The sequence below is a fragment of the Eptatretus burgeri genome, chromosome 12, assembly GCF_056783735.1.
Source record: "Eptatretus burgeri isolate ZD-2024b chromosome 12, Ebu_testis_v1, whole genome shotgun sequence".
NCBI classification, from domain to species: domain Eukaryota; kingdom Metazoa; phylum Chordata; class Myxini; order Myxiniformes; family Myxinidae; genus Eptatretus; species Eptatretus burgeri.
Genome location: NC_140972.1, coordinates 13,156,385 through 13,179,004, shown reverse-complemented (window position 1 = coordinate 13,179,004; position 22,620 = coordinate 13,156,385). Strand labels below are relative to the sequence as shown.

At 44.0% G+C, this 22,620-nt stretch overlaps 2 protein-coding genes across 12 annotated transcripts in view; one reads left to right on the top strand and one right to left on the bottom strand.

The window, feature by feature from the left end:
• Window positions 1–11,063, top strand: part of POC5 (POC5 centriolar protein) — a 52,533-nt gene extending 41,470 nt beyond the window's left edge. For 6 of the 8 annotated variants that reach the window (XM_085849578.1, XM_085849577.1, XM_085849573.1 and 3 more), the window contains exons 8-12: window positions 3,317–3,482; window positions 8,127–8,251; window positions 9,094–9,195; window positions 9,727–9,891; window positions 10,562–11,063. In XM_085849578.1, coding sequence (XP_085705704.1) covers window positions 3,317–3,482; window positions 8,127–8,251; window positions 9,094–9,195; window positions 9,727–9,891; window positions 10,562–10,630 — 627 coding nt within the window. In that variant the 3' untranslated portion in view covers window positions 10,631–11,063. The remainder of the gene's footprint in view (window positions 1–3,316; window positions 3,483–8,126; window positions 8,252–9,093; window positions 9,196–9,726; window positions 9,892–10,561) is intronic. The other 2 variants (XM_085849579.1, XM_085849580.1) reach the window with 2 other exon arrangements.
• The window catches only part of LOC147015119 (uncharacterized), an 81,566-nt gene continuing 69,841 nt past the window's right edge, over window positions 10,896–22,620 (bottom strand). For all 4 annotated transcript variants that reach the window (XM_085849566.1, XM_085849569.1, XM_085849571.1 and 1 more), the window contains 2 exons: window positions 11,682–11,816; window positions 10,896–11,440 (listed from right to left, as the gene is read on the bottom strand). In XM_085849566.1, the coding sequence (XP_085705692.1) occupies window positions 11,385–11,440; window positions 11,682–11,816 (191 nt within the window). In that variant the 3' untranslated portion in view covers window positions 10,896–11,384. The remainder of the gene's footprint in view (window positions 11,441–11,681; window positions 11,817–22,620) is intronic.

Here is a 22,620-nt window from a genome sequence, read left to right as displayed (position 1 = left end):
TACCCTCCCCTCAGTCCACATATTACGTACAACTTAGCCAAACAGGTCCTGTTACCTGGTGGTCGAATCTCCTCGAAGCACTTGGTCCAGACTAGGATCCTCCCTTTCGCATAACATTATATACTCGAAGGGCACTCGGTAGAGGGCATACTTCCACCACGTAATGCCTGATCCACGAGAAAATATCGGTCCCAATACATTTTTTAATTTATCATTCTACATATCTTTTTTGGCCCTACCTCTCAATGTTGAAGAATCACTTTAAAAAATTTAAATTCTCGTATCCAGATCTGAATTCGGATCTTCACCAACATCAAATGAACTCATCATGGTCACACACCCAACCTGTCCACAAAGTTTCATCCCAATCCGTCCACAACTTTTTGAGATATCATGCTATATATTAGTTTAGCCCGATATCTCATTGGTGAAGAATTACTTGAAAAAAATTATCAGATCCGGATTCGGATCTTCAGGAAAATTGAATCAATTTTTCTGTGTCGCACAACCAATGTGTTGTCCACCAAGTTTCATCCAAATCCATTCACAACGTTTTGAATTATCGTGCTATTTATCGTTTTTGGTCCGATCTCTCAATGGTGAAGAATCACTTAAAAAATTTGAGTAGCCGGATCTGAATCCGGATCTTCACCAAAATTTAAACAGTTCGTCCGGTTGTCAAACACTGAACCTGTCCACAAAATTTAATCTCGATCTGTCCACAACTTTTTGAGATATCTTGCAGAAAAACAGACAAACAAAGGCAGAGAAGGGTGAAATCATAACCTCCTTCACCTTCAGTGGTGGAGGTAACGAGAACGGCACTCAGTGGAGTGTATACCTCTTCCAGGCTGATTAGTTTACATTTTGTATCCCACTCATAGGCCGGATCTCGATCCAGACCTGAACCAAAATCGAATCTGCTTGTTCTTGTCACCTACTCGACTCATCCACCTGGTTTTGTAGAAATCAGTCCACAACTTTTTTGAACTATCGTACTAGTATCATTTTTAGCCCTTCCTATCAGTCAGTGGTGAAGAATCGCGGAAAAAAATCTCGGATCAGGATCCGGATTCCGATCTTCACCAAAATCGAAACAAATCTTGTTTGTCACACACCCAAACTTTCCACCAAGTTTCATCCGAATCTGTCGACAGCTCTCTCCTCTTTATCTCTTTACTAAAAAAAAAAAAACATCCTCTATCTCTTTGCTAATGACTCCACCCTCTGCAACTTCTTCCTTCTCCTCAGACCTTGATGGAATTGCAAGCTTATCAGACATTTCGATACATCTTTCAATCCTGAGAATACCCACACTCTCACTGTTTCTTTACGAAAGGACCTGCTGGCCAAGCCTCCCAGCTATTGGTCTCTGTATATGCTCTGACTGAGGCGAGTGATCTCACCGTGAAGGACGCATTCTATGCCACGCTCGAGTCTGTGGTTGATCAGTGCCCAAGGTGAGATACTCTTTTAGTCTTGGGGAATATCAATGCATCAACTGGAACTGATAGGGATGGTCATGAGACATGTGTCCTCCAACGCTAGTCCTCATGTGTCTGTAACTGTGAACCAGAATAGCATTAACTAAGTTCCTTGGCTTTGCAAGCAATCATGGACTTAGGGTGGATGGTTAATGGTTTCGGCACCTACAGGCTCATCGCTGGTCGTGGTATTCCAATGCTGGTGGTGTGGCAAAGGAGATTGACCATGTCCTCGTTGGTGGTTGCTGGAGAATGATCCAGAATTGCAAGGTCTACCAAAGTGCTCAAGTCCTCAATACCGACCACAGGCTTGTTGTAGCAACTCTTAAGTTTCAGCTTAAATCCGGGAGAATGGTCCCATCACAGCCGAGACTGGATGTTGGCAAGCTCAAGGAGGAGAGGGTAGCTTGTGAGTTTGCGAACAGGCTGAGGGGGGACTTGTGGGGTCTGGGTGCTTTGTGGAATCCTGAAGAGTTCCTGAATGGACACGTGGCTCATTTTCCTGATGCTGATCCTGCTCACCAGATTCTCTCAGCGAGGGAGCTTCTTGAATGGAGGCGACCAATGATCCAACCACGTGCCTCGTGGTTGCAGCAGGTTGATCAGCATCTCAAGGAGATAGGGATTGTCCAGGCATCTGTCTGGATGATGTCCAGACGGAGGCCCCTGGAGTACCGGCGGAAAGTGGACGCAGCAACATGCTGCTCTGGCACATGCTCCCATACCTGACCTGACCTGACCCTCTGCTTTTACCATGCTTTGTCTCCTCCAAACCCTCTGCCTCCCCATGTTTCTGCGGGGTGCATTCAGTCCACCAGCATCCCCCTTCTGATGAAACGCTCACATCCACTCTTCGTTCCTCTTTTTCCCCATTTGTGGAGCAAATTTTCACATTCTCTTTGATACCATTCTTCCCTCCAGGTCTTCAAGATAGCTGTTCCCCAACATGTCAGATCATCCCCCATCGGAAACCATCATCCTTTGTACCCTCATTCACCTTCCCGAAGCCCACCTCTTTCCAAATATCCAGTTTTGCTTTCTTCAGAGTTTGCTCCTGCAGCCATCTTGTCCTCCACTACTCTTCATTCTACCCCCCATCCCTTATTTCTGTAAGTCTCCTTTTTTTTTCTCCCCCTCAACACTGCTGTTGGTGTGCTGCCCTGCTCTCCTTTTACTGTTCCTTTTGTTCTGTTATGTCCTGATCCCTTCTATGTTCTAGCTTCTCCACGTGCTTCAACCTTGTATCCAAAAAATAAGCCATTCATGCTTGTATAATTGCATTTGAGTATTAGACGAGTTCCTTTGTATTCTTTTGGAAATGAGAGTGGCCGGAGATGAGCAGCACATCAGATATGGAATGGCCGCTGCGTGCCCCATCTGGATTATTGACCTGAAGAAGTTCCGGGATCATAAAGGAGATGTCACCTTGGGCTGTGTGTTTTCCTCCCTATTCAATTCAAAATGGGTATGTGGAGTAGGGTCTGATACTAATTGTTGGTTGGCTGTGCCTGTTTTTTATGATTATTTTTTCTTTTTCTTTCTTCCCCCAACATATATGTCTTCACGATGATGAATGGCATGTAGTTTCATGGAATTTGCTCGATGACTTCAGCCGTGATGGTCATTCTCTTACAAAGTGCATTTTGATGCGTTTTAACCCCTCTTATGTTGCAGTTATGAAAATTTGTTGAAAATATTTATTTTTCAAGTTGAGTCTACTATAATTATCTTGGCTTTGAAAAAAAAAAATGGAGATTGCATTGAGGTATGCGATCAAAAGGTTTTGTTGTGTGATTATAAATGCATGTTATGCTCCACCATTCTGTGGGCAGATGGTCCAGGAACAACAAGTGCTGCAGACAGAAGTTACACGTTTGCTTAATGAGCGTGAACAGTATGAGGGTACTATGAAGAAGGCCTTCATGCGAGGTGTCTGTGCTCTTAACCTGGAGGCGCTGAATATCTTCCAGGAAAATGACAACGGGCCTGAAAGTTCAGGTGTGATCCTTCCCATTTGGGCTCAGCAGATTACCAGGGTAGGATCAGGGTGCACCTTTGTGTTTATCACTTACTAGTGGGGCATGCTGGCAGACTGCAAGCACTGGTCGGGATGCATCATACGTGCATACATGATAAATATAAGTTTTATATATTTGATGTTGGATTGTCATTGCATTCTGCAAGCAGTAAAAACTACAATTTAAATAACTCAAGTAAACTACAATGGCACTCAGTGAAGCGCATACCACTGTCAGGCTGAACAGTTTACGTTTTGTATCCCACTGAGAGGCCGGATCTATGGTGTTATGTCAATGGTGAAGAATCACTTAAATTTTTTTTACAAAACTTGTATCCAGGTGCAGATCTTCACCAAAATCGAATCGATTTGTTCTTGTCGCACACGCAACGTCTCCACCAAGTTTCGTCTGAATCCATCCAAAACTGTTTGAGATATATTCCTCAGAGACAGACAGATTTGGGATGAAAACGTAATCTCCTTCCACCTTCGAAGGCAGAACTAATGAAGAATGAGTTGTTAGTTTAATGAGAAAAGGTTTTTAGAATCCTACATAGCCCACTTTGCGCAAATTGTCGACACAACTCACTTCAAGGAAACCTTAACACCCATAGTTTTATCCAAGTCATTTACAAGATCCCTCCTGGATGGTCTGTCATGTAAAGAACATACCCTGGGGTACTTAACGTCACTTTTGGACAGTCTGGGCTTTCTTCCTGGTCCTCTTCTATTAATTATCAACAGTCCCAGATTTGTTTATCTTTCTCAGTTTTCCTTACAGCTCTTTTGTATATCGTGAAATTTACAAGACTCGTATCCGGGTTCAGAAAACAGGTAATGGTTTGTATATCGTGAAAGTTAACCTGCCTGCTGAATAATTATTATTTCCCTGCGCTCACAAAACGAAAAGCAGGGTTCAGCAATCAGTCGCGTACGTGTGCTGTATGTATGTACATGTGTGCGTACGTACGTGTCTGCATGTTACAAATTCATTCTCTCAGCAACCGTTAGTCTGATTGACATTAAATTTTCCATATAGGTGTGCCACCTCCTGTATAATTTTTTAAAAAGTCATAATTATGACATCATCTTCATAGGTCACATGGTACAGGCACCGTCTTGGAAAAACTATGTACCTCTATATCTCCGAATCTACTCCATGGAAAAAATTTATACATGGCTCTGTCAAGTACTCCCCATGGGGAATATGATGGGTTAATGATGATGTCATCGCCGTCTTCATGATGACGTCATGATTCGACACGTACAACGCTTGATTCGATAAGTAATGAGAAATTTTTTTCTTTGCAACTGTTGGTCCAATTGACACGAAATTTTGACCAGAGGTGCACCACCTCCTGGAGGAATTTATGATAATTATGACATTATAGGTCACGTGATACAGGCGCCATCTTGGAAAAACCGAAGAACTTTGCACCTCTTTTTCTCCGAAACCGCTCCATGGAAAAAATTGAAACACGTGGCTCATTGTCCAGTACTACCCATGTGGAATAAGATATGTTAATAATGATCTCATCGGTGCCTTCATGATGACGTCACCATAATTTGACAAGTGCAACGCTTGATCCGGTCAGAATGAAAAATGGAAATTATCTGCAATTATTGGTCCGATTGATACAATTTTGACTATAGGTGCACCTCCTCCTGTAGGAATTTATAATAATTATGACGTCATGGGTCATGTGGTACAGGCGCCATCTTGGAAAAACTGAAGACATTTGCACCTCTATATCTCCGAAACCACTCCATGGAAATAATGGAAACGTGGCTCATTGTAATGTACTCCCCATGCGGAATAAGATATCTTAATGATGATGTCATCGGTGCCTTAATGGTGGAAAATAACTCAATTTCCACAATCGATCGATCAGCATAAAAAAGAGAATCTTTAATTTCATATATACAGAGCAAGAACATTCAATGATTCACTGAAAGATTCAAATGAACTTCACGAACTAGAAGTCTGAAGCGATCCCTCTTGTACTCATTTGACATCCAAAAAAATGGGAGGGTGATAAATTTGGAAATTCAGCTACGGGATGAGCTGATAGGTACGAGGCGAAAGAACTCAGAACTGTAATATGTGGTCACTTTTGGGAGGAGGGAAAGAATAACACTCATGGCAAAAGTTTGCAGTGCTAACAACCAGGTCACCCTGTTTCTATGCAGTGAGCAAGACCCTTTTTCATGGTAAGATATTCATTTATCACTATGTAGGTCAAAAGACTCTCGGGAAAAGGAAAACATTACTGACAGCCAATTCGACTATTGTCCAAAAATTAAATTTATAAAGTACCAACAACAATTTAACAAGTGAATATAATTGAGAATACATGAATATAATTATTTTTCATCCACACCTTCATCATGACATCATAATTTGACAAGTACAGCACTTGATTCGGTCAATAATGAAACTTTTACCCTGCACTCGCGAAGTGAAAAGCAGGGTTAAGCGATCAGTAGCGTCCGTACGTACGTATGGCATATGGCGTACATCGTACGTCGTGTCTGCATTTTGTTAAGATCCTACATCGAAAACCATTCAGCGGAGGAAATGTAAATTTACCACATGTTGCATGACCATGTGATATAGCGGTCACTCTTTTGAGCTCGACATAGGCCAATTTTCTAAAATCCTATATTTTCGTCCGATTGATTTGAAATCTGAAGAGGATTTGCATGTCAAGTCACTGAATTCAACCACCAACTATTTTTGAGGTCAACATTGGTCAAAAGGTTAACGTAGGCCAAATTTCTGAAATTGTCAATTTTCATCTGAGTTGAAATTTGAAGAGAATTTGTATATCAGGTCACTGAATTCAGCCACAAATTATTTTTGAGGTCAACATAGGCCAAAATTTCTAAAATTGTCAATTTTCTTCTGATTGATTTGATATTTGATCAGGATTTTCATAAAAATGACCATCATGTGTCACGTGGTCTGGCAGCCATATTGGATTTAAGGGAAAATCTTCGGAGGAGAAACGGCTTAACCGGTTGATGCAAAATTTAACGAATTGATCATCTACCCATGGGAAATATAGTATGATAAATATGTCATCGGTCACGTTGTCTGACAGCCATATTGGATCAAAGGAAAAAAGAAAAAAAAAAACCTTAAAAAAACAAAGGAGTTGGCTCACACCAAGTCCTTCTCAAGACCGCAGGGGTATGTATTCGACGAATACCATCTAGTTAATTTATGTGAACTAGCAGGATACCTGTCACACACAGGTAAACCTAATTTACAAGGAGTAGAGATATTAAGACAGGTATGGCCCTTGATAACACTCACAGAGACAGGTTGGAGATACAGTACAAACGATCAGGTAAAAAATCGACCAGTTGTTAAATTAGACATCCGAGCAAAGAACCCATCTTGATGGACAGGTTAATTCCTGCACTTGTGATCTATGTTGTGTAATACAGGCTTCCATCAGGTGGCAACCTACAATACACCTTGAAATAGGAAAAGTTTGGAATGCTCCCCCCAACTCTGAACTCCTGGGCCTATGAATGATTGTCAACCTCCTAAAATCTTCCCGAGTACAACCGTCAGTTTTCAACTCATTCCGTAAAGAGATTCAGGATTGCACAGAAGTTACAGAAACACAAAAGGTGCAGTATGTGATATTTTGTGTGATAATTCCCTGCTTCCATGATGTCTATGGTTTTCATGCAGGGACTTGGCGTTTTGTGTTTTTTAAAATCTCCACCACCAAAGTTGGACGGAAGTTGTTTTTCACCAATATCCGTTTGTTTGTTTGTTTGTTTGTCTGTGAGCAGCATATCTCAAAAGTTATGGATGAATTCAGACAAAATTTGGTCGACATGATGGGTGTGTGACGAGGAAGAACTGATTCGATTTTGATGAAGATCTGAATCCAGGTCCAGATCTGAGTTTTTAAAGTGATTCTTCACCATTGACTCATCGGGCCAAAAATGATATATAGCATGGCATCACAAAAAATTATGGATGGATTCTGACGAAACTTGGTGGACACACATGTGTGTGACGAGGAAGAAATGATTCGATTTTGGTGAAGATCCAAATCTGGATCTGGATACGATAATTATTTAATTTTTAATGTGATTCTTCAACATTGAGAGATCGGGCCAAAAACGATATAGTATTGTACAGCAAGATATTTCAAACATGTATTGGCCCGATATGTTCTCGTGGATCAGGCATTGTGTGGCGGAGGTATGCGCTTGACCGAATGCCCTTCTAGTTGATTCATTTGTCCACCTGATCCCTTCTGTTGGTCTATGAACCTACCACCCTCTGTTCCTTAGCTAATCCATAAGTTTTAACATTTGTATATAAATAAAAAAGTGGATTCGACAACATTTTTTTTTTTTTGTGGCAAATATGTAAAGAATGAGTAAGGACAGCACATTGGAATATCTTGAATGCAATCTTTATTAACAAACGTTTACTGCATTTCAAGCTGAGCCAGCATCAGTTTGCTTATGAACTGAGAGGGCAGAATGTCAGTACGTTGGTGAATCGATCATCGTGTGCTATGCTTTATGTACTCCCCTCTTGATGTGGCCAATGTTTGTCATATGAACACTGCCTGTCTGTCTGTCTGCCTCAGTGCCTGGAACATTGGAGCCTCATCCTCACCTGAGCACACAAGATCCTAGAGCTTCTCATCCTCCAAGGGAATCTCATGATGATGACGAGATTGCATGTCAACTTGAAAGAGTTTCCCAGCAGTCTGTAAGTAAAACGACTTTTCCCCAGAATTGCTACGTTTGGCCAATGGTGGTTTTAAGAATGGTAGAGGGAAAGAATGTTGAACTTTAAACCAGGAGCAAGCAGCTGGAGATGATCCTGATGATGGAGGACATCTTGAGGATAAAAATATGTGATTACAGTCGACCCTCGGTATCCGCAAGTTCTACATTCGCGAGTTCCACGTATTTGCCATTTGTTAAATGTATACGAGTATTGGTATAGTGTGAGCCCCCATCACCCAACCCCCCACGATGCTTCTCACCCACCCAATCACCAACACCTGGGAACATGAGAGATGGGTGCACAGATGTTAATACTGTACAAGACTGTATTTGATTCCCGAATTGTAAACACTTCGTGACTTGCTATCGTGAGCTTATGATTACCGTTAACCATGGCCTCTCAACATAAGATGTATTGGAAAGGTGAGTCTGCTGGAAGGAGGTAGAAGAAAATGATTAATTTTTGTGAAAAGGGGAAAGTGTGAGACAGGTTGGCTATGGGTACGAGTGCATCCGCAGTGGTCATGAATAGTCTTCCTCACTTCCCCTCCAACATTATCAGCCAATACAAACGCACTATTCTGTATACTGTACTGTCATTTATTTATTTTAATCATTGTTCTGAAAGATTTACCGTTCATTGTATTTAAATGTTTTAATCATTGTATTTAAATATTTATCATATTTGCCCCAACTGCCGTGTTCAGTCTGATCCGGGAGCCTTAACCCTATTTTTACCCATTAAACCAACATAACACAATTCCCTCGCAAATAGGGAGGGCCGTGTGTATATTGATTTAACTATTTTCCCTAAAATTGCAGGCAGTCAGACCCTTGCATGGTCTCGTGCCTTGTTCACGAGGCACTTCAGCCCAAGCTGAAGCACCCAGACCCACGGCCGTCTCCATAACTGCAACACGACCGGTATTGCACACTGTTCTTAACTTGGTGATGAAACTGAAATAAATTTCCAATTTGTCTCACCCCATCTCACCAAAGGTTTTGTTTAATTTTGCCCCACATCTCTCCTCCCTCCCCTCTCCCCTGCCTCCCCTTTCCAAACCACTTTTTTTTTTTAATACACCTGCCATATATGGTGCATTAGTGAGATAGGATATGCATAGGGTAGAGTTGTACCATGTTGGGGATAAAATACCTAGTCAGGAACAAAAAGCAAATACTTGCACGCTTTGTGCTGTGTGGCAGGTTGTAATGTCTGAACTAATCTTGTGTGTGTGACGATTCTGTTGTGAAATCATTTGTCCTGCAATCTTTTTTTTTTCCACTATTCTGAGCCAATTCCTGCCTCCAAGTCTGACATTTTTGGTGATGCTATATGGTAGGTATTTGGGACAATAACTATGTTAATCTTAAGGTCTGGACTCGAGAGCAAGAAATTGAAAAGGTCATATTAGGCCACAAGTTCAAAAATTGTGCTCTGATGGTCTTATGCAGGAGTTTTCAAGAACTTTGCCAGGACATACGAGAACAAGCCGTCCTGGACCTCAGCAAGTGGTTGGGTCTCGTTTTGCAAGGCATAGAGTAAGTGAGGCTGTTGTCGAAAATCCGTGCACGACCTCCGTGCTGGTCGAACGTCACCAACCAAACCTCCGAGCAAGTGTGAGGGTCTTTTTTATTCTCTCTGTCTCTCTCTCTATCTCTCTCTCTCTCTGTCTCTCTCACACACACACACACACGCACACACACACACGCACACACACACACACACACTAACGCACACACACACACACACGATTGAGATTCATGGAAGAGTGTGTTGACAGCAGGGCCAAAGTTGGACTCCATAAGCAGGGAAATTGAGGAGGAGGAACATTAGCTTGTATGAAGATGGTTGGATGAGGTAGACAAGATCACAGGTAGAGATGGGAGATGACATGAGGTGGGAGCTCATTGCCTGCTTTAAGGTCTAGATGGACGAGTACGATTAAACAGTCTCTGGGAAGGTGGTTCCACAGATGTGAGAAAAGAGTGGAGGTATGGTTGGATTTGGGGAGTTGAAACATGTGGTGTAGAATGAGTGAGGCTTCAGCAAATATAGACTCTAGTTTGGGCCTCATGTCCTGGTTGTCTGATCATATTCGAGTTTGCCAGTTGCTTTAACATATTTTTGTGAAAAAGCTGTTCTAACTAAATTAATTGCTGATCATGATCTTGATGCTCTTCACTGTTGATTTGTGAGATACCAAGTTGGTATCTTGCTGTTGGTGTGCGCCAGATTGTGGAGTCATTATCTTCCGAGTGAATCGTCGTTTTCGTGTTCCCACCGCAGTACGCTTGGCCGCATTCTGCGACCAGTGGGTACGGTCGAAAAGCTCGTTGGCTGCAAGAGAGCCATTGAGTGGCTGCGTGACAAGGACGACGACATTCCGATGCGTCTTCTTTCTCACTTGTGATGAGGCTTTACCAATCTGTTTTAACTATGTGCCTTTTGTAGTTTTACACAACAAAGCCCTTGTTTTCTTGTTTTCTTTTGTTTGTTTTTTTCTCCACACTTGTCCCGAAGGTGTGTGCACACTGACATTTTGCATCCCTCCTTGTCATGCAATGGGTTTCTCCATAAAATAAATGTCAGCACAGAATACCTTTCAGATAGACAAGCACACTGATGTTCCGTGCAAGTGCTATTTGCACATTTTAATATTCTCCAACATCAATGCAGATACTTGTTTAAATAAGTCTCCCAATTCCTCAAGTCCTTGGCCAATGTAACATGATCTGAATGCATTCTCTGAGGTATTGTATTTAAATTATATAAAAGCTGCAATGATCGATTTTGTTGTTTTGTTATTTGATATTGAGCATTGTTCCATTGCTGTTCTACTCTTATTTTTTATTTATTTATACTGATGAATGTTTTAAAGCATGTTGCTCCTGTATGTATCACCTCTCGATCAGAGGATTGATGGTTGGAATGGGTGTGTGAGGAAGGAGATATACAAATGGGCCATCAGTTTTAAAAGTGAATTGTTGGTGTGACCAGCGGCTAACGCACATTTACAGCCTCTTAAAAGACTGATTTGACCGACTCGGAGTGATTACAAACTTCGGCAATCCTTCCACGACCGTCACCATCTTTCATTGCAGTTACGCTGTCACGACATCTTGCACGTTTTCCCCCTCTTCTGTTCAGCTTTTCTTCTGAATTCCTCTGAAAATACATTCGGTGTGTTAACTTGGCACTTCTAAGACGTGAATTTGAGGTTAAAATTAAAAGTCAAGTTTTGGATGTGAAAAGTCAGCAACGGTTTTGTGCAAACATCCAAGACTTTAATTTGCTTTAGGGAATTATTTTGCTCCAAAACGCATTCTTAGCTCCCAAGCAAGCATCAGCCTGGCTGGGGGCTTATAATTGTTCGATGTCATCAAATTTTATGAAAATTCAAACTTACCGGCCAATTCTCTCCTGCTCAGGCCAACAACAAGTCCTTCAAACATGTTTTTCATTGGATTTGCGGTGGTCACAATCTCTCGATGGAGCCAAATGAGCAGCATTCTGTGTGCATGTTCCTTATGGGATTTCTTTCCTGCAGAACAACAGTACTTGAGTTATTTGGAGAATGTGAACAAATAACCTTTTAAGTAGTTTACTTTTTTTTTTCTTTTTTTTTTTGTATACCTTGGTCGAAGCTCGTATGAGAGCGAACACACAACTCACAGCAAGGAGGCATGAGACAAGAGGGGCGGGAGTGAAAGGGACAAAACAGTGGGGAACAGACACATTAGGTGAACTGTGGAAGGGAGAGGGATGGGGATGGGACGGGGAACATGGCGAAGAGAAGATGGACATTTCAGGGACTTTCAGGAAGGAAAGCAGGAGAAATGAAGGAAGTGGGCTTGGGTGGATTAGCGGGGGTAGAAAAGATCGAGGATTTGGATGGGGGAAGATAAGAGGTGGTGGTGAACAGCTGTTTTGAAAGCCTGGAGGGAAGAATGGGAAAGAATAGAGTGAGGAAGTTTATTCCAAAGGCGGGAAAAAAGAGGAATGAAAGAGTGAAGATGAGCAGTGATTCGTGATTTTGGTAGTTTTACCAGAAGGGGGTTGTTGGCGGACCTTGAGCGCCCTGTGGAAATGTGGTGGGGACAAATCGCAGAGAGAGCAGGGGGGCAAGGCTGGAGAGGAGTCGGTAGAAGACAGAAAGACCACCGACCAACCTGCAGTGATTGAGTGAGAGGCCCAAAGACTCAGCTTCATTGCGGGAGATGCCGATGATCTTAAATGCCCTGGTTTCGACAGCGTGAAGCCGAGAAAGGTGGGAGGCAGGAGCACCAGCCCAGAGGGGAGAGCAGTACTCCATCAGGCTACGGACAAAAGCTTTGTAAGTGGTCAGGAGCTCAAGAGGGCCGAGGAAGGACTTAGCACGACGGAGGATTCCCAGTCGGCGACTGGCTTTTGAGGCGAGGTTGGAAATGTGACTTTCCCAGGAAAGGTCATGGCAGATAGTGAGACCTAGAAGCTTGAAAGAAAAGACTTCTTCCAGAGGATTGTTGAGAAAGTGGATGGGGGGTTTTGTAAACGGTCCTTTCGAAGAGACATAGTGAGAGTGTGAGATTTGTCTGGATTGAAAGACATGTTCCACGTGTTGGACCAGTTTGTGATTTTATCCAGATCTGCAGTGAGTGAAGAAGCTGCTGCTTGCCGGTCTGAGGGATGACAGATGGTACGGCAGAGGGTGGAGTCGTCGGCAAAGAGAAATAGAGGATTTTCCAGAGAGTCCGAGAGATCATTGATGAAAACCAGAAGAAGAACAGGGCCCAGAACGCTACCTTGAGGAACTCCAGCCTGCACAGGAAGAGGGGATGAAAGAACTCCATTTAGGGCCACACGGTGACTGCGACAGGAGAGGAAGTCTGCGAGCCATGAGTGGAGATGGCCTTGAATACCATGGGAAGAGAGTTTGGTGAGTTGGGCAGGGTGCCAGACTGTGTCAAAAGCACGTGATATGTCCAGGGATACGGCTCGGATTTCCTGTCTGGTATTGAGGACCTCCATCCATTGATGGGAGAGCAGAAGCAGCATATCCAGGGTAGAGTGACCTGGTCTGAAACCAAATTGATGATTGGAAATCAAGCCATTGGAGAAGAGGAAGGATTTCATATCTGAGGCGATGATGGATTCCATCACCTTGCTGATGATTGGGAGAAGGCTGATTGGTCTGTAGTTATAGGGATCTGTTTTTGCACCTTTTTTATGCAGGGCAGTGATGTTAGCAGATTTCCAAGCAGATGGCAGATGACCTTGGGCAAATGAGAGGGTGAATAGAACAGAGAGCGGGTGAGCAAGAGCAGAAGAGCAGGCTTTGAGGACACGTGAGCTGATGCCGTCTGGACCGGTTGCAGAATCTGACTCGAGGTTTGAAAGCAAGCTCTCCACCTTGTCAGGAGAAAAGGATACAGAGTCCAGGGACAGTTGGGTGCGACTGGGTAAAGTGGGTAGAGATAGTGATGGGTTTAGGACACAAGATTTAGCTGCAAACACCGAGTTTAGACATTCAGCTTTATCACGTGTGGAATCAGCAGTGCGGCCATTTGAGGTAAGGGAGGGGATGGAGGGGGAACATACACCAGAAACAGATTTGATTAAATGCCACCAGGATTTTGAGGAGGGAGAGAGGTTTGAGAGTTCAGACTTGACATGAGAAAGATGTTGTTTTCTGGCTCTCCTGAGGGTAGATACACACTTGTTCCGAGCTTTGTGGAAAGAACTGAGATTGCCCTCAGTTGGGTTTGCTTTCCATGAGGCAAAGGCAAGTTGTTTCAGGACAACTGCCTCGCCACAAGCTTCAGTAAACCAAGGGCGGGAGGAAGGGTAAGACAACTGAACACGAGAGGGGATAAATCTGTGCATGAGGGAGAGCAAGTTTCTTTGAAAGAATTCCCAGGATGAGTTGATGTTTGAGAAAGTAGTGATAGGAGACCAGTCTGTCAGTTTGATGGCTGCTCGGAGACCCTGCCAGTCAGTCGGCTTGAGTGAAATGCCAGACTCGACGGCGGTGAGGTGGTTCTCTGATAACAGCCAGAGAGATGTCCACTTTGACAAGGACGTGGTCAGAAGAACCAATTGGAGCGAAGGAAGAGCAGCAGATATTGTCAGGGAAATTTGTCAAAATCAGATCCAGAAGAGATGGAGTACCATTGGTTGAGATCCGGGTCGGGAAGTTGACCGATTGAGTCAGTCCCAATGAGTCGCAGAAAGCTTTTGCTGAGGTGCCATGGCAGGTGAGAGAGGTACCCACACCGAGCCAACTGGCGTGATGACAATTGAAGTCACCACATAAGAGGAAGAGAGAGTTTGGATGAGAAGATAGAAGATGGTCCATGTTTTCAGATAGTGAGGTGTAGATGGAGTCATCACTGTTCGGTGGACGGTACAGTACACATATAAACATGAGGTGGGAGTGGAGGGGAAGCCGAAGCCAGAGGTATTCCTGGGGGTGTGGGGGAGTGAGAGCAGTGAATGGAGAGTGAGGAATAGAGTCTTTGATGAAGAGAGCAACACCTCCACCAGGACGAGGCTCAGGTCTGTCATACCGTAAGAGGGAGTAACCAGGGAGAGATACTTGGGAGTCAGACACGTCTTGGGAGAGGAAAGTTTCTGTTAGGCAGATAATGTCTGGTTTGTCAGTGGCAACCTGTATGGAAAGATCTGAAAGGTTTGAGCGAAGGCCCCGGATATTTGAGGTCCACACTTTTAATGAAGAGGAAGGGGAGGAGGCTTTGGGTGCAGGAGGTGGAGGGGGAGCGGGAGGGGGAGGGTAGGACAAGGGACGAGGGGGGCAGGTAAGGAGGGTGGCGGAAGGAGTGTGGGGGATTGCAGAAGAGCGAGGGGGGGGGGCCGAATGAGGAGGAGAAAAGGCTCTGTGGTGCTGGGAGAGAGGGGGGACAAGAGACAAGGAAGAAGGCAGTTGAGGATTTGAGGAGGTGGAGTGAAGAGATGGAGGTGAGAGGGCAGTGGAGGGAGGCAGGTTGGTGGATGAGAGGGGGGCAACTTTGAGAAGGAAGAGTGAGGGGATGAAAGGTGGGAGAAAGGTGAGGGGGGATTTTTGAGAGAGGTGAGAGGGAGGCTTAGAGGGAGAAGAGTGGGATGGTTGCTTTGAGAGTGAGAGTGAGGGGTGAGGGGGTGAGTTGGCACTGAAGTTGGAAAAAAAGAATGTTTGATGGAAAGCGAGCATCCATGGCAAACTGTGGTTTTTAAAAGTTTTAGGTCAGAGATGCGATTTAATACAATTCTTGATGGATGCAATGAAGGCGAATTCAGAGCATGGAGAGAAGAAGCGCTGTAATAGTTGGATTTTTTAGGCAAGGAATGAAGGAGAGCTCGAAATGAGAGCAGTCTGTTAAAATAGCAGAAGAGTAGTGCATTGTGAAACAGTAAAGAGAACCACATGTGTGAGAGAGGAAGATGAAGCATTATAAGATCGTTTTTGTAGTTAAAAATAATGTATGAGAGAGTTCAACAGATTAGGTCATGGAAGTGTAAAAAAAAAATAAAAAAATCGACGAAGAAGACGAGGAGGAGGTTAAGAGGAAGAAGAAGCAGAATCGGGAGAAGGTGAGCGTGTTGTTGTTGTTGGGTATATATATATATATATATATATATATATATATATATATATATATATATATATATATATATATATATATATATATATATATATATATATATATATGCTTTTGTTTTATACGGTGCTGAACATTTTCTCAACTGAAAAAATGTGCTACGTTCATCTCCGGCGAAGGCTGTGCGATGCTTCAACTCCTCGGCTGTGATGGTTCAAGCCAATAAACTACGTGAGTGGAAAAACCGACATTTTGTACCAATTTGTTTATCCCAACATCCACAGTTTTGATGCTGCTTGTGCTGTTTGGCAAGTGGTCTCATACTGATGTTGTTTACAACAGGCAAATTTTAAAAACCACAGTTTGCCATGGATGCTCGCTTTCCATCAACCATTCTTTTTTTCCAACTTCAGTGCCAACTCACCCCCCTCACCCCTCACTCTCACTCTCAAAGCAACCATCCCACTCTTCTCCCTCCAAGCCTCCCTCTCTCCTCTTTCAAAAATTCCCCCCTCACCTTTCTCCCACCTTTCATCCCCTCACTCTTCCTTCTCGAAGTTGCCCCCCTCTCATCCACCAACCTGCCTCCCTCCACTGCCCTCTCACCTCCATCTCTTCACTCCACCTCCTCAAATCCTCAACTGCCTTCTTCCTTGTCTCTTGTCCCCCTCTCTCCCAGCACCACAGAGCCTTTTCTCCTCCTCATTCGGCCCCCTCCCTCGCTATTCTGCAATACCCCACACTCCTTCAGCAACCCTCCTTACCTCCCCCCCTCGTCCCTCGTCCCTACCCTCCCCCGCCCCTCCACCTCCTGCACCCAAAGCCTCCTCCCCTACCTCTTCATTAAAAGTGTGGACCTCAAATATCCGGGGCCTTCGCTCAAACCTTTCAGATCTTTCCATGCAGGTTGCCACTGACAAACCAGACATTATCTGCCTAACAGAAACTTTCCTCTCCCAAGACGTGTCTGATTCCCAAGTATCTCTCCCTGGTTACTCCCTCTTACGGGTATGACAGACCTGAGCCTCGTCCTGGTGGAGGTATTGCTCTCTTCATCAAGATTCTATTCCTCACTCTCCCTGCACTGCTCTCACTCCCCCACACCCCCAGGAATACCTCTGGCTTCGGCTTCCCCTCCACTCCCACCTCATGTTATATGTGTACTGTACCGTCCACCGAACAGTGATGACTCCATCTACACCTCACTCTCCGAAAACATGGACCATCTTCTATCTTCTCATCCAAACTCTCTCTTCCTCTTATGTGGCGACTTCAATTGTCATCACGCCAGTTGGCTAGGTGTGGGTACCTCTCTCACCTGCCATGGGACATCAGCAAAAGCTTTCTGTGACTCATTGGGACTGACTCAATCGGTCAACTTCCCGACCCAGATCTCAACCAATGGTACTCCATCTCTTCTGGATCTGATTTTGACAAATTTCCCTGACAATATCTGCTGCTCTTCCTTCGCTCCAATTGGTTCTTCTGACCACGTCCTTGTTAAAGTGGACATCTCTCTGGCTGTTATCAGAGAACCACCTCACCGCCGTCGAGTCTGGCATTTCACTCAAGCCGACTGACTGGCAGGGTCTCCGAGCAGCCATCGAACTTACAGACTGGTCTCCTATCACTACTTTCTCAAACATCAACTCATCCTGGGAATTCTTTCAAAGAAACTTGCTCTCCCTCATGCACAGATTTATCCCCTCTCGTGTTCAGTTGTCTTACCCTTCCTCCTGCCCTTGGTTTACTGAAGCTTGTGGCGAGGCAGTTGTCCTGAAACAACTTGCCTTTGCCTCATGGAAAGCAAACCCAACTGAGGGCAATCTCAGTTCTTTCCACAAAGCTCGGAACAAGTGTGTATCTACCCTCAGGAGAGCCAGAAAACAACATCTTTCTCATCTCAAGTCTGAACTCTCAAACCTCTCTCCCTCCTCAAAATCCTGGTGGCATTTAATCAAATCTGTTTCTGGTGTATGTTCCCCCTCCATCCCCTCCCTGACCTCAAATGGCCGCACTGCTGATTCCACACGTGATAAAGCTGAATGTCTAAACTCGGTGTTTGCAGCTAAATCTTGTGTCCCAAACCCATCACTATCTCTACCCACTTTACCCAGTCGCACAAACTGTCCCTGGACTCTGTATCCTTTTCTCCTGACAAGGTGGAGAGCTTGCTTTCAAACCTCGAGTCAGATTCTGCAACCGGTCCAGACGGCATCAGCCCACGTGTCCTCAAAGCCTGCTCTTCTGCTCTTGCTCACCCTCTCTCTGTTCTATTCACCCTCTCATTTTCCCAAGGTCATCTGCCATCTGCTTGGAAATCTGCTAACATCACTGCCCTGCATAAAAAGGTGCAAAAACAGATCCCTGTAACTACAGACCAATCAGCCTTCTCCCAATCATCAGCAAGGTTATGGAATCCATCATCGCTTCAGACATGAAATCCTTCCTCTTCTCCAATGGCTTGATTTCCAATCATCAATTTGGTTTCAGACCAGGTCACTCTACCCTGGATATGCTGCTACTGCTCTCCCATCAATGGATGGAGGTCCTCAATGCCAGACAGGAAATCCGAGAGCCGTATCCCTGGACATATCACGTGCTTTTGACACAGTCTGGCACCCTGCCCTACTCACCAAACTCTCTTCCCATGGTATTCAAGGCCATCTCCACTCATGGCTTGCAGACTTCCTCTCCTGTCGCAGTCAACGTGTGGCCCTAAATGGAGTTCTTTCATCCCCTCTTCCTGTGCAGGCTGGAGTTCCTCAAGGTAGCGTCCTGGGCCCTGTTCTTTTTCTGGTTTTCATCAATGATCTCTCGGACTCTCTGGAAAATCCTCTATTTCTCTTTGCCGATGACTCCACCCTCTGCCGTACCATCTGTCATCCCTCAGACCGGCAAGCAGCAGCTTCTTCGCTCACTGCAGATCTGGATAAAATCACAAACTGGTCCAACATGTGGAACATGTCTTTCAATCCAGACAAATCTCACACTCTCACTATGTCTCTTCGAAAGGACCGTTTACAAAACCCCCCCATCCACTTTCTCAACAATCCTCTGGAAGAAGTCTTTTCTTTCAAGCTTCTGGGTCTCACTATCTGCCATGACCTTTCCTGGGAAAGTCACATTTCCAACCTTGCCTCAAAAGCCAGTCGCCGACTGGGAATCCTCCGTCGTGCAAAGTCCTTCCTCGGCCCTCTTGAGCTCCTGACCACTTACAAAGCTTTTGTCCGTAGCCTGATGGAGTACTGCTCTCCCCTCTGGGCTGGTGCTCCTGCCTCCCACCTTTCTCGACTTCACGCTGTCGAAACCAGGGCTTTAAGATCATTGGCATCTCCCGCAATGAAGCTGAGTCTTTGGGCCTCTCACTCAATCACCGCAGGTTAGTCGGGTGGTCTTTCTGTCTTCTACCGACTCCTCTCCAGCCTTACCCCCCCCTGCTCCTCTGCGATTTGTCCCAACCACATTTCCACAGGGCGCTCAAGGTCCTCAACAACCCCTTCTGGTAAAACTACCAAAATCACGAATCACTGCTCATCTTCACTCTTTCATTCCTCTTTTTTTCCCGCCTTTGGAATAAACTTCCTCACTCTATTCTTTCCCATTCTTCCTCCAGGCTTTCAAAACAGCTGTTCACCACCACCTCTTATCTTCCCCCATCCAAATCCTCGATCTTTTCTACCCCCGATAATCCACCCAAGCCCACTTCCTTCAATTCTCCTGCTTTCCTTCCTGAAAGTCCCTGTAATGTCCATCTTCTCCTCGCCATGTTCCCCGTCCCATCCCCATCCCTCTCCCTTCCACAGTTCACCTGTGTCTGTTCCCCAATGTTTTGTCCCTTCCACTCCCGCCCCTCTTGTCTCATGCCTCCTTGCTGTGAGTTGTGTGTTCGCTCTCATACGAGCCTCGACCAAGGTATACAAAAAAAAAAAAAAAAATAAATAAATAAAAAAAAAGAGCACTTCCATTTGTGTGTGTGTGTGTGTGTGCGTGCAAATTTGAGCAGTCTTGCTCATGTCGAAGCATTTGAACATGTTGGCAGTTTTTGTGGATTCTCTGCAAAATGCTGTGGGTTTTTCACCACTAGAAGGGACATAGGCGGTAATCTCCACATATCAAAGCAAAAGGTGCCATTTTGACACCGATATCGCAGATCTGCGCTCTCCACAACAGATAGTGAAGTGTATGCTTTAATCGTAAAATAGATGTAAAGACAAAGTTGCACAGGATTGAAATGGATGTTGAATCTCATTTCAGCAAGTCTGTTTGGTGTTCTGTTACTTTGTACGGAAGGGAGACACTTTTCAAGGGATGTGTTTACTGCTGTCCATCAAGTAGTTACTTTAATGGGGATCAATTAAATGAACTTTTGAGATAGTCCAGCAGCCATTTCTCATATGAGGCCAAATAAGGAAATTCGTTCAACACCCCCTACAGAAAAGGTTTGACTTGACAGGGTGGTAGAATAGACCCTATAGAACACCTCCAGGTAGTATGTGGTTTCAAATTGTGGTATCATTAAAATTCTACAGGCCATTATACATACCAAGGGTACTTACCAAGAGAGACACTGTGGGCTAGCAAAATTTAGGGGGAGGGGTAACGTAAACGTGAATATCTTTGTCTAGACTCAACCAATTTTCAATATTGAGTTATCATTGGCTTCTTATTATAATTCTCTATCAGAGCATGTACAGTTATTTGAAAATGGCCTTTGCCATGGCATCATCAAAGCTAAAATATCACACTAATTCAAACTTTCTGACATTTTTAATTGTGTTCTCATATGAAGGTGAACGATGTTTCTGAATTACTACCGGTATGTATACATTTTGGAAATCAAACGCTTAAGAAAGTATTGTTCTGCAGAAATTCATATACATACAGAGGCACGCATAAAGAAAACTGCAACTGTTATTTTTAGCGTTCGTCTTTTACTAGTGTATAGCAACACGGAAGCACATACATCATCAGAGCACGGAAGCACATACATTAAAACGCGTCTTTCATCTGATGAGTTGCGACATTCTGGTGCTGAAAACTCATCTTCATCTTACTTTTCTGGTTTGGCAATAACCCAGCATAGTAGCCAGTAAAGACTGTCTGGTATCACAGATTTGGATTTTGTCAGGGTTAGATCCATGATATTAGGTGGTCGGACTGATATGCTTTGGCATTCATTGATCTCCGACTTGATGAGTTTCGCAGTGCTGTACAGCAGACTCACCCTGTCACAATCATCCATCGCTGTTGTGGGCTGTTTTCTTGGTACACCGGTGGCTGTTGCGGTGTTACACTGAGAGGCAGAGTTGATGACATCTTTAAGGGATATGGAGCTTGAGTACAAAAGCTCGGACTTACTAAGATCATATGGCTTATGGAAGACAATGTCATCTCCAAAGTGTTTATTTAGTCGAAGTTTGAGTCGCTGGGTAGTGTAGCTGTCGACTGCCACTCCCTGTCCGCACAGAAAATGATTGTATCTGTCCAGAAGAATTGTCATATCAAAGGCCTTCCCACCATTCAGGTCATCAGAGATATCTTCAGCCAATTGCTTGAATGCCGTACCGTAACAAGTTTCTTGTCTCCCTTCATGGAAGCCAGCATACTGCAGATTAGCTTTGCTGATGTACGAGGCATGGCAAGCTCTGTGGTATCTAGCTTCTGCTGCCACTAGATCGTTACTGACAGCACCAGTAGTCCGTAACATGTCCTCATTGCCCTTTGCGGTCGCACAATAGTTTCACAGGCTTGTAAAGTTCTGACCATGGTCATCTCCTTTACCCTTCTGTGTGTTTTCTTCTTGCAGAAGAGGCACATAGTCCAATCAGTGGACGTTGACTGGGACCTGGATACCCTGGAAGTCTCCGTCAAACTTGTTTCAGATTGTGTGCCAATCTTAGATTCTTCTGCTGGTGTCGGTGAGAATGCAGATCTTCTCCTCTGCATGTAACGCAGGTTTTCTTTGCTTGTCCATTTTTCGTAGCAATTTGAGTGCCATTTAACATCTGCGGTTGCCAAAATGTCAAAATCTGATTTTAAACATTCGTATACTTCATCTCGTCAGAGTTCCAGTGCTGCAACAAGTGTCTGTATGGAGGTATATCAGGCTTTCCTCAGTGTCTCGTTTGAGTCCATCTGACAAATTATGCACTTGTGAAAGTTAGTCAACTTCTGTCTCTTTACAGGTAAAAGTTGCACTACTGCCTGACTCTCTGAACTGGCCATTGCTTCAGTTGGCTAGTAGGATTCTTTCAGATGTTCAATCTGGAATGACACTGAAAAGCAACTATGTTAACTCACAGCCTCTTTTACCATGATTATTAACATGACATTTTAAAACTTTATTTTTGTAATTATCTCGTCCATAAGAATTTCATAAAAAATAGACTAACACAGCATTTTTTTTTAGTCCAGCAGCATGAACCTGTGAAAAATTCAATTGTTCAACACCCACGACAGAAGTTTGACTTGACAACTTTGTATGCTCTAAAAGATGCCGAAAATATAAAAAAGCTCATAATATTTGATTTGCTTGTGATTTTTACCTCTTATGGTTGTACAGTTGAATGAATATCGACATTTCTGTACATATTCTGAAAGAATTATAATATGAAGCCAATGATACCTCAATATTGAAAATTGGTTGAGTCTCGACAAAGATATTCATTTTTACGTTACCCCTCACCTTAATTTTGCTAGCCCACAGTGACCCTCTTGGTAAGTACCCTTGGTATGTATAATGGCCTGTAGAATTTTAATGATACCACA